Genomic DNA, 12,510 nt, shown 5'->3' with positions numbered 1-12,510 from the left:
TCACTGTAGACTAAGGACCTTCAAACTTTTCGTTAGAATAGTCAAGCCCTATACGCACATGGAATGGCTTGATCTGTACGGGGCTTGAACACATGACGGAAGTGTTGCTGAGTCGTACAATTCGACTTTTGTATCAAGAGTCAGATGTAATTGTACGTCTACTATACTTACGCAAATATAACTAACCACAAATAATCACAGCAGAAAATATATTAATGTTCCAAAATGGATTTATATTGTGTCTTTTAATTGATTTTGATTTGTCTCATATTGAAATGATTGCATCACAAAATTACCTTGTTTACGGGAGAGTGGCTATGAATAAAAAAATAGCGCTTTGTTCCGAAAGCTTCAGCAAAGTCGGGATGATGCACCATTTGTAAATGCTACCACCCCAAAACAGAGAGCGAGAGAGGGTCTACAATATTGGCAGTATATTGAGCAACAACACAGCAGTGTGGAATAAGTTGCTACATAACAGCTTGCGTCGACGCGACCCTCGGAGCATTTTATGTGCTCTCAAGTTCCTTATCAATTTCCGGTTTTACGACCGTCGTGAGTTTGCAAAATTCGTGCAGATGGGTAGGCTAACCTATAACGCTTTACGATCCATCAAGCATTTCCTTCGGCTTGGTGGGTTGGTGGAAACGAGTGAGGTCTGTGGATAGAATTGAATTGGGCAGGAAATCTAGCGGCAGATTGGTGGTGTGTATGCGGCCCGGTTCGACAGAACTCTTTGTCAATAGGGACAACTTGAGCGCTCACATTTTTCCCAAAAGGTATCCTATGGAAGGTAATATAACACGTTTTGAGCATCCGCATAAATGCATCCGCGCAATCAGAATATTGGAAAAACGTTACATCTAGATGGTGATAACTGAAACGTGACTAAAGTTTATGACAATGCTGCTATTTCCATGTACCACCTAATGATCTATTGTAAGCCACATTATTATTTTTACCTTCCTATAAAGAGTTGTATGTTCATATGTTTGTTTTACGATTTATGTTAAATTGTAGATATATTCATTGTTTATGTTACACTATCGTGCTCAGTGTTACTAAACACATTGAGTTTATGGTCGCCTTTAGTTTATACATCCTTGGTTTGGTTTTATATGTAATAAGAAACATTGTTGGTCCATTTTGTTCGATACTAATAAATTTTATTTTTCGTTATATTTATTTCCCAAAATAATCATTACAGAGAATATCCGTGTGACCATTATACATCCGTGATCAATGTTACGTTACTGATGACTGGCTGTCCCCGTGTGGAAGTGCATTCGACAGCTCTGCAGTTGTTGCAAATATTGGACAAGCGTTTCTTTGGCAACGTTGGACCGCTGCAGACAGAAAATGATCGAGGTGAGTAAAACAATTGATTGATATAAATTATGAGCACAATTAAATAATATATAGGTATTACTATTTTTTTTTCTCTGCAAGCTTTAACTTTTGGTTGGTTCACTTTGGATACATTTTTGTAAATTTTAGTTTCTTTTTCTTCTTTGGTACAACACAACAGTTGTCGGTTAAGGCCTGCCTGCCTTGTCTGTGCCCTATTGGGCTTGGCTTTCAGTGACTTATTGATTACACCATAGCAGGATATAGTCAGTCCTACGTATGGGGGCACCGTCCATTCGGGGCTTGCACCCATGACGGGCATTTTTTGGAGTGGTTCGAGTTGACAACTGTACCACCAGACCGGCCCTACATTTTTGTTTAGTATGTCTGATAATTAGACAAGAATAACGCAAATTATTGCAGCGCAAATGTTGGTATAAATTGATCAATTTGTGTTATCACGTACGGGAAAGCATCACGCGACTAGCCAAAGTTTTAATAGGTGACCGCAGTGAAGGCTTGAAAAAGTAGCCAAAATCATAGCTGAAACATTTCACGTCGAAATGTATGTACCCAACTGTCATGCTTTCATAGACTTCTTATCACGATTCACGGCGTGATGCTATTTGGTGGCGTGTCTGCGTGCTTGATTAATCGAGGAGCGATTATTTGTTGAAATCTTCCGCTAGAAAAACAATTTCTTATAGCTGATGTTAACTAACTAATATAAATATAATGAATTGTCATAAATGTCTGAATAAAACAATCCACATATTACAGAGCCCTTAAGGACCACCATATTTTTCTTCAAAAAGTATCTGCAGAGATTAAGTTTATCTTTCCTTTCAGATAAAGTTAGTTAATAATTTATTTTCCCCGTTATAGTTAGTTCCTGTCACAATTCCTACAAATGCGTTTATATACAGTAAGTGACCGCTTACTGGAGTGATTCTCAGTTAACGAACACTTAAACGTCAAAACATGAAACATCCGGAATCTCATGAAGAGAAATTTGTCGCAAATGTGCATTTTTCAAACAAATTTAGGGTCTCTTGCCTACGTTTGCTATTAGTTTATGTTATTACACGAATTACTATACTTTATATCAATATAAATGAAAAAAAAGTTTGGTATGTTTATTCCAGTCAACACCGATCAAAACAATCAATCCATAGAAACGTCACTCCAGTTAGTGAACATTGTTCGTTAACTGGAGCTTGTTTATCTCTCAGTTAGCGGTCACCGCGGTATTATTCTTTGATGCAACTCATGAGATTTTGCACCACCTATATATCGTCTTATCTACTCTTTAACAGTAAGCAGCTGGTAAAGGTCTTGAAAGTATTTGAATGTTTGTTGAATTATTGCCTTTAGGCTGGACATTGGACAGTTATTGTGCTGTATGTAGTAACTGTACCATTCTAACTCTTCCCGGCTGAGCCAATTATGAGCCTTGATTGTTGGATTTTTTTTTAAATATATTCATTTATTTATTTATTTTTTATATATTTATTTATTTTTATTTACTTATTTATTTATCTATTTATCTATTTATTATTTATTTAATTATTTAATTATTTTATTAATTAATTCTTAATTAATTGATTCATTTATTAAATTATATATTGATATAGAAAATAATTTATTTATTTATCTTTTTTATCTCTTTATTTATTTATTTATTTATTTAGTTATTATTATAATTTTGTATTTATTCATTTTCATTTTTATTCATTTTACAAATGTTTTGAGTTTATTATTACATTGGTTATGAAAGCGCGTGTTTTGTGCCTTCACCTGCCAATGATTTCCCAGCGAAGTATTATTTATATATTTGTTGGGGTCATTGGATCATACTTTGTTTACCAGGAACTTAACATTATTTACCAGGATCTTCAATTATAAAGATTTTTTCATGTGTTTTTTTTATCGAAATGTCATCCTATATGGCATGATGAAACTCGATGAAATGCCAAATTCTTCACGCGCCCACACATTGTGTGAACATACTCGCGAGGAAATAGATTGTTTATGTGTGGACTTTTCATCGAATATCATGACATGTAATCGATTTTGGATTCACGTTTCACTGCACCGCCAAAATTACTATACTACTTGGTAGTATGTTTAAACGCAAGGTGAAAAAAGGCTGAATTGTGAAAATGTCTTGTTGTGTTTTTTTGTTGCGTTTAACTACGTTTATTATGACTTTCCATTGCATTGTGTTTGGAATGTGTTAATGATACGTCTTACCCTTAACACCCACCCTTGTACAACACCAAATTGTTGGTTCAAACAATTGGAGGAATGGCTGTATTACCTTGTGTATCACCTACAGTGTTCTTTCAAGTTCAAGAAGTTTTTTTTAGCAATATTTGAAACAGTTTATTTTACAGCCTTGAAATAAGCGTGCAAAAACCTTTGCTATTGTTATACAAACTGTGTATAGTGCTACAGGTGCAAAACAAAACAAATTACATTACCTGATCTCTCCAATCCAAGACCGTTGCGTACGGCTCGCGATCGCTGCACAAGCAATGGTACTGTTTACTACGGTGCGACTGGCACATGGATGCAGGATTGTCTCCGACCGTGTACGTTGCCCGATTTATCAAATTGATGAAGGAATAATTACAGACAAAATAATACTCTCGACAATCTTCGCCAGTTGCGGTAAAATATGCCTCAATACGGGCGGCATACGAAATCAGCGCACAGCCAATAAAGTACACATTATCATTCACCAGCAGAGTGAAGTGGCCGATTGGTTTCCTACGCGTGTGAGAACCACAACATGGTTAAAATAACGTAATATCGTCGATGGTGCACGAAGGAACCATCTTTTTTGCCCCCTCTCATACGTTGGGCTTACTTACTTGACAGGGTGGTTAGGGTATTTGGTTAACATGTCGATGCTTGTGTCCCAGTACTCATCAAACCAAGCGTTAAGCGAACTGTTCACTATCTCGGTTAGTTTGAGCGTTCGTCCGCATACGGTGCGTCTGGCGATGTTTTGTCCAGCGTAGCGGTATCGTTCTGTGCTGCGGCAATCATCATGCTCATAAATACACCTTTTCACGTTACATTCAGCCAGCGTTTGAAGGTCTTCGTCCACACGCTACGGAAGTGGAATGATAATGAGCTGACTGATTAATTTGCTGGGAATGATGAAATATGCGCGAAATGTATGCGAAAATCCTTATGAATGGTAAAAGGATGCGCTCATCCTCAACTAACAAAACAGCTGTAATGTTGCTTGAAATTAATTTGAATAGTGGCATATGCGAATTGGCGAAACTAATGCAATAGTACCAAAGGCCGCATTCTTTTTGCTTTGTTCAACTTGATGCAATACTCGTTATTCTAGTGTTCAGGTCGTCACAGAGTGCAGCAAATGGAAGTAAAATTTGGATGCATTAAACAGATTTCCTAAAGAGAATACTTGAACATTATATCACCGAGTGCTTTTCATTTTTCTTTGTGAATTCGTTGAAGGTTGAGAAGATGCCTCACCAATTGAACCATCCGGACTGCCGGGCGATAGTGATGTATCGAACCGCAAGCAAACAGATGTCTCAGGTGGTTGTGTGTATGCAGTATGAACTGCAGATCCTTTTTGGTGAACTTGTGCAGCTTAGGGCTTTTGCCGGTGCAAGCGGGACCATATGACTCGTTGAATTTGCATCCACAACCAATATTCTCTTTTCTCGGAGGGCAATAGTTATTGTCACAGTAGTCGTAACGCGAATGGTGTTTTGACGCTCCCGAGTAGTGCACGAGTAGTGCAAAGAAGGCCACACAAACTAACACTCGCCGCGGGTGCATGTTGATATTATCTGAAGGGCGTTAGACGAATGCGTCTTTCTGGGTGTATCGAATCGTAGTTGTTAAAAGCCAGTTTGCAAAGAACTGCACTACCGCACCGCACCATCCAGCTCCATCATCACTCACCGAAAGCGTTTGAGTAGGTTTCCCCAACTGTGTGCAAATTTCTCACAGTGGTTTTATGTTTGGGTGAATAGATACCGGGCGACGTATCGTATGTATTAGTCGTTTGGTTTTATTTTCGATTCGTGCGAAATAGAGGAAATGAATTTCTTTAAACCCCACGCCGTAGTTCCCCATAAAGTGGACCGTTCGTGAGCTGTGGAAGGGCTTGCACACGCAGACACACATAGGACCGTCCCATCTTTTGCTTTGCCCGGTTTCCCCGTAGTGGATGGGTGGGATGTTCATTGCTAAACCATTCGGAGACAGTTTCTAGGCAAACCATTCGGAAATCGTAAACCTATCTGTTGCTCGTATTTTTTACGAGCGTATTTTTGCTGCGCGTGACCTACACGAACGGAGACGGTAGGGTTTATTAGCAAGAAGGATGGGAAGAAACCATCCTATTTCGTATCGTTTGAGATTCAAATCCCAAATGTAGTTACGTTATTTTTCTTCTAGTTTTGTCTAGGTACGCATCATAAATATGTATTGCTTATTAGTACTTTGTTTTGGCACTACTGATTCGTTCCCTTTAATGTGGAAATTCGGTAGAGTCGTTGAGGCAGATCACTCACTTGTGGAGCAATTTAAGAAAGGATTAATAAGATTGGGAGCAAATATCAAACGACATTTTCCGAGATATTTATTTTATAGCAACTTATTTCATTTAACTATTTTGGACTTTGGAAATTATAAGTAATGTAAAGTAGAGGTTTTCCCCGATATACGCTATTAATGCGAGCTGGAAGCAATCGCGTATCTCGAATATTAGCGTGTGTAGAATTTCGAGATTTTCAGTCAAATTATTGCTAATATTCGTGTAATTTTGCTTGATGTGCTTATTCTAGCCACTAAATAAGTCATTTGATCTGATTTCAACTGACAATTACAATTGTGTACCTTTTAAAATGGTTTTTAAAATTCAACTAAAAGGGAATTTATTTTGGATTTGTCAATTGATGTGTCAAATCAGTACAATTCGCTCAAAGAACTGTCAAATTATGAATATCGCGTATAAAGAAATCGCGTATATCGAATAAGGCGTATATCGGGGAATACCTGTACTTCACAATTACTCTCTTCAAACAACAGCGCAGTAGCAAATTTATTCTAATAGCTTTCCCATTTTCCCGTTTTCTCAGATGCTTTTAACAATAATTTCGCGAAAAACATCGAATTACAACATTTTCAGTTGGTTACATTCTATTAAAAAGAAACTGAACATAAATACGGCAGATTATTTTAATAATGTAAAGCGCAACTGCGTACACCGATTCCAAGGTTTTACGTGTCGATGTCGGTAACACGTATGGACGTATGAATAATATATAATTTACTTTATTTATTTATTCAACTTTTTCAACTTTATTGTTAATTTGAACAGTGTATTTGACTATGATGTACGTACTGTGAACGTTATCTTAAAAATATGTTCTTGTTTGGTTCGTCTCATTGCAGAGCCAGATAAAATAGGTACATTAGATGCTGTACTAAGTGGCGCGTACTGTCGATCCCAAATGTATCTTTCCCGCCAGATAGCGCGCCTGAGGCCGGAACTAACCATGTCAATGTTTTCTGGTAAGTGACTTATGCTTTTCATAAAGCTAAAGCGATTAGCGTCTTTTGTTTTGGCCCGTGACTATGATTAAATGTTTCTAAATACGTTTTCATGCTTTCGTGCATCCTTTTCAGAGATAACATATCGGTTTCAAACGGCACGGGCTGAGGCGCGAGCATTATTGTTACAGTGCTTGTTGCCGTGGCTGGAAAACGTTGAACTTGTGGCTTCGAGCGTGCCACCGGCAACACCACTCTCTTACATAATGGTAATTTTTGAAATGAAATTCTCATAACTAGAACATACATATTTAATTTTAATTAGTTTGGATTGAATGAAGCGAATTGTCTGCAAATGACACATTTTGATCGATCTGTACTACCGTTATTATTATTATTTTTAAACTAAACTGTCTTTTAACAGTATTATCCTGATTCTGGTACAAGAGGACGTCGCGAAGGATCTGGCTCAACTGAGGCCACTGAAATGATTCTGAACAATCTTTTCTACATCACTGCAAAGGTAAACTAATGTGATTATTTTAACATGAACTGTGGCTTTTTTTCACGCCACCTGTACTTTATGCTGCTACCTTTTCTGCTTGCTGTGTAATCGACGTGCTATTTATCGTTTTTTTTTTACAGTTTGCAGATTCACATCCTTACATTGAGGAACTTTGGGGCACTTTATGCCAATTTTGGCCTAACAACCTTAAAGTTATCTTGCGCTACTTGCTCATTATTTCTGGGATGGCTCCAAATGAGCTATTAGCCAATGTAAGTATATCGTGTGCTGGTTTGAATACTTCATTCCACTTGATTTATGCTGGCAATATACGGAAATGTGATAGTTTGCAAAGATTAATCAAGGCATCTGTTTGGGCTATTTTGTTTAAGCTATTTTTTTTTCTTCATTATATTTCCTCAGGCAAAACGGGTCGCATTGTATTTGGCGCGTTCATGCACCAACAGATTACTGGACGAGCTGATGAGCGAACTGCAGACGGTGGAAACTTTGAACTGTTTAATTGAGCGCACGGAAACGCCTCCGTTTTATCGCTTAACGAGCATGAGAAAAGCGTCCAGCCACTCCGATGGTAAGTCCATGGTACAACCGGTGCTTAATTAGAAGAACTCTCTGCATTGCTGTACCCGTCGATGTGATTGACGGTCAGTTAGTCATTCGACGTTTTGCCTGTTCCGTACCATCGAGAGCGTTTACGAACCATTCAAGGATGGTCGTTGATTTTCTTATTTATTTATTTTTTTATAAATGAATTCTGTAACGCAAAAAGGTGAACGACTTTTCCATTACCACCTATTGTCCATAGGTCCGGCATCCGGCAACAACGATCCGAAGTTACAGGATGTAGATGTAGAAAAGGGGACCATTCACACGAAGCGTCACAGTGGGGAGGACCCTATAAAGTCTGGGTAAGTTATTGGTTGCCTTTTCAGTGAAATGTATTTTGTAAGGAAGTTTTATGAAAATATTACACAGACAAAAATAGTTTTGGTTTGTGCATAGAATTGAAATGATGCATATGTAGAATTTCCTCCCAACTAAAAATACTCATGAGTACAATCAATTGATCGATTACGAATATGTTTATAGCTTGTTAAGCTTTTGTTTCATTGGGCTATGGCGTACATACGGGAGACTCGTTTCTGAATTTTCTCAAATCCTATATTTCTCTTTGAATAGGTGAATAGACACCACACAATTATTCATGAATTGAAATTGTAATTAGTTAATGCCTGTTTCGGATGGTTATGTTACTTATACAAAAAAATTGCACAACACAAATGGTTGTACTCAGAATGGTTAATGAATTTAAAACAAAGAACATATCCTTCTACAGCCGTAGGCATTGCACGATTTAATATTGATGTTTATAATAATAATAAAAAAAAGATTGTAACGAGATATTGGATGCAGGATAACTATGAAGGGATGAAATGAAACCAGCTAATTACAATCCATTCAGTTTGAACCATTCTACTGAATCGATGAAACTACTGCGTTTGATGGCCAGCGAAGCAAAAGTAGAAAGGAATCTCAATTAACTTTACGTATTGTTCACTTATTCCTGTACCTTTTTTATGTATGGCCATCTGTGCGTGGGCTCTTGATGGTACGCTCTGCAGGACGTGCAAATCGGACAGTGCACTTCGAACGTTTGCAAATGCCTACCGTCCGCCCCGTGGTAGCGATAAGATACGCACCGCGTCCGGTCCGTGCGTTCTGCCCCGGCATGAGGACGTAATGATGATGATGAACGAACCGGAAATGAACCAAGAGGATAATTTTGTGCAAATACGCACCGAGCAACCGACCGCACCCCATCCTTTGCCGATGCCCGAGTACGGCGGCTACTTTGCACCGCTGACGGAGTTTTTGCCGGACACGAACATTCCAATCAGCGGGTTTCACCGATGCAATGTAGCTGTAATGCTGCTAACGGACATCGTAGTCGACGGCATTCCTGGGTTGGACTGGACGCTACATGTTCCGCTGATGCTGCACATTCTATTCCTCGGACTGGACCACACTCGCAGGATCGTGCGTGATCATTGTAAGAAACTGTTGCTGAATTTATTGGTAAGTAGTCTTTCTTGATTGTAATCTATTGAAAGGCAATACAATGGATATAAATATGCTGGCTGGAATTTATTGGACTATACTTACCTTCGTTTATCTTGTTCGATGCGCGGTGCAGATTGTGTTGGCAGAGCATAACGATCATTTGACGGTAGCAAAAATATTGCTAAACAGTGACACATCTAAATTGAGATTGGGTATCGTTGTGCCATCACTGCCGGTAATCGATCACAATTTTACCGAGCCCGACCAGGAGTTCGACAGCTATCTGTTTGGGTTAAATAGCACTTCCACACAGCAGTCGGTTCTGTCGCCTGCCTCGAACCAGCCCAACGAGGAAACGCCGGCTGTCCCGATGATTGTGACGGAGGAAAACGCACCGCCCCAGCCCGGTCCCACAATGCCGACCGCACACGTCATAAAGAGTTTGATAAAATTCCTGTCCAATGAGAGCAGCCAACAGCATCCGCTGTGGAACTATGAGGATATAACGGCGAAAGTTTGGAGCATAAAGTCGGCGGATCAGTTGCAGTGCTTCCTACGACATATTGTGAAGGCGTTCACGGACAGCTATCCCCACGCGCGAATACCGGAGCGTTGGGCTCAGACTGCACTGCAGCTGGGGCTTAGCTGCTCGTCGCGCCACTATGCCGGGCGCAGTTTGCAAGTGTTCCGCTCGCTTAATGTACCAATCAATTCGCGCATGCTGTCTGATATTCTGTCGCGGCTGATTGAAACCGTAGCCGAGCAGGGTGAAGACATGCAGGGCTACGTAACGGAGTTGCTGCTCACGTTGGAGGCTGCTGTCGATAGCCTCGACTCGGATTTCCGACCACTGGATGTAATGAAGGACATCTTCAAAAGCACACCGAACCTGAACAACAAGGAAGGCGTGGTGTCGAGCATGTACAGCGGCAGCAAGCGTTCCGGCGACGGTGGTATTACGGGAGGATCGCCTGGACAAAGCTTACACAATGCCACGAGTGGCGGTCATACGCGTAGTACCAGCTACTCCATTTCCTACTGTTCGCGCAAGGCGGCCAACTCGCCAATTGACAAGCAGATCGAGCTGCGCAATCGAAATGCAGCGCTGGAAATTGAGCGCAATGCAGCAAAGTTTGGCGCTGGTCAGACGTCGCTGTCCCGCTCGCGCAGTGCACAGAGCCTGAAGTTGCTGGGAGACACAGCTACGCAGGACGATAAGATGACAATACTGGCACAGCTGTTTTGGTTGGCAGTTTCTCTGCTGGAAAGTGATTATGAGCACGAATTTCTGCTAGCGTTAAGATTGCTTACGCGCGTACTGCATCGACTACCGCTTGATCGACCCGATGCACGGGACAAGGTGGAGAAGCTGCAGCAGCAGCTCAAGTGGTCTACGTACCCGGGGGTGCACGCACTGCTCCTGAAGGGCTGCACACATTCTGGAACGTACGAGGCATCGATTGCGCTGCTGTCGCAGCTAACACCCCTGCTTAACTTGCCAGTGTGTGATCCAACGCAAAGCTGCGCTTTTCCCATGAACGTCATTGCACTGCTACCCTACATGTTATTGCATTACGAGGACGCTAATGAGATCTGCATCCGGAGCGCGGAGAACATCGCGCAAGTTGCGTCAGAGATGGGTCTGAAGCTGGAGAATCTCGGCACGGTCATGACGCTTTACAGCAGGAAAACGTTCAGCAAGGAATCATTCCAGTGGACCAAGTGTGTGGTCAAGTATCTGTACGATACATACGCACACATGGGTCTGCATATGTTGGCGTTCTTGACAGAGGTGCTTGAGAAGGGTTGGGTGCAGGTGCAGCTGCAGGTCCTGAGCGTGATACACTGCATGTTGCATTACGTCGATCTGTCCGCCGTAGCCATACAGCCGATCGCTGGTGATATGCTGAGGATAATTTCCAAATATTTAGATGTGAGTATATGCTGTTGCTGCTTGTAATAATATCGTATGCTTGAATGATGGTGCATTGCAACCAAAGTTGATAACGCAATGCGAACATTACGTTTTCAAAAAGGTCGCTACGTTTAATAATAATATCGACTTTGTTAGCGATCCCATCTAACTGTTCGTTACGGAACGTTCGCTCGTGACGTTGATTGAATGTTGCGTAAATCCGCTCCTCACTAACGATTGATTGTATTATATTCCCCATCCTTCCATCCCCAAACGCAGAGCCCCAACTGGAAAGAAGCGCTAAAGATCTTAAAGTTTGTGGTGACACGAAGCTCCAGCCTTCAAGTAGTTCCCCAATCATCCGATGGAGGTGGTGGTGGTGGTGGCGGTTCGTCGTTCGCTAACCTGCACGGAAGCTTCAGCGATTCGGAGGTATTCTGCAAGAAGGAGCTGGCAGGACGGACGATGGAATTTTCATTCGACGTGTCGCAAACACCGCTAATAGGGCGAAAATTGCTGCTAAAATCCGACCACGATACAAGCGCACCGTCTGGCGTCGGTGGTGGAACCCAAATGGGTGGTAAAGGATTTAACGGCTCGAGTAATGTTACGGGATCAGGAGCACATTACGGTGGGCATGCTGGTACACCGAACTCACCACGCCGAAGTGCCAGTCTTTCGCCTGCCGATACGGCTCCATTAAGTGGATGGAAACGACCATGGATGTCACAGGTAATGTTCTATACTCCATGTATGTATGTGTCTTAGTATATTGTTGTTTTGTTGTTTCACGACATAATTCACGTACGACTTAAAATAGGATAAGACTGAATCTCATTACAAGCAGCTAAACAGTATCGTTTTGTGTTTTCATTTGTGTAGGGACGAGTTCGGGAGTGTTTGGTAAATCTTCTAACAACCTGCGGACAGCGTGTTGGACTACCGAAGAGTCCATCGGTAAGTGTTGTTAGTTTTTTTTACAAGTTTAGTAACTTTGTTTACCAAACTGGTCCGAGTTTCGGGAAGTGTGATTATATGTTGCAAAATTTATTTTATCTATAATCTTACAAATCAAGGGAAAATGAGTGCTACACTCATTGCAAGTATGAGGAAG

The 12,510-nt window shown here is 40.9% G+C and overlaps 1 protein-coding gene across 5 annotated transcripts in view; it reads left to right on the top strand.

Annotated features, from left to right (window-relative positions):
* Window positions 1-12,510, top strand: part of LOC120953404 (protein furry) — a 46,534-nt gene that overhangs the window by 20,349 nt on the left and 13,675 nt on the right. For all 5 annotated transcript variants that reach the window (XM_040373291.2, XM_040373287.2, XM_040373292.2 and 2 more), the window contains 11 exons: window positions 1,208-1,368; window positions 6,796-6,915; window positions 7,030-7,163; window positions 7,319-7,417; window positions 7,540-7,671; window positions 7,823-7,991; window positions 8,226-8,328; window positions 9,043-9,496; window positions 9,615-11,414; window positions 11,676-12,128; window positions 12,279-12,353. In XM_040373291.2, coding sequence (XP_040229225.2) covers window positions 1,208-1,368; window positions 6,796-6,915; window positions 7,030-7,163; window positions 7,319-7,417; window positions 7,540-7,671; window positions 7,823-7,991; window positions 8,226-8,328; window positions 9,043-9,496; window positions 9,615-11,414; window positions 11,676-12,128; window positions 12,279-12,353 — 3,700 coding nt within the window. The remainder of the gene's footprint in view (window positions 1-1,207; window positions 1,369-6,795; window positions 6,916-7,029; window positions 7,164-7,318; window positions 7,418-7,539; window positions 7,672-7,822; window positions 7,992-8,225; window positions 8,329-9,042; window positions 9,497-9,614; window positions 11,415-11,675; window positions 12,129-12,278; window positions 12,354-12,510) is intronic.

This window comes from Anopheles coluzzii, chromosome 2 (genome assembly GCF_943734685.1).
Source record: "Anopheles coluzzii chromosome 2, AcolN3, whole genome shotgun sequence".
NCBI lineage: Eukaryota > Metazoa > Arthropoda > Insecta > Diptera > Culicidae > Anopheles > Anopheles coluzzii.
Note: the sequence above shows the minus strand (reverse complement) of the source record. Positions and strands in the feature narration are given on the sequence as shown.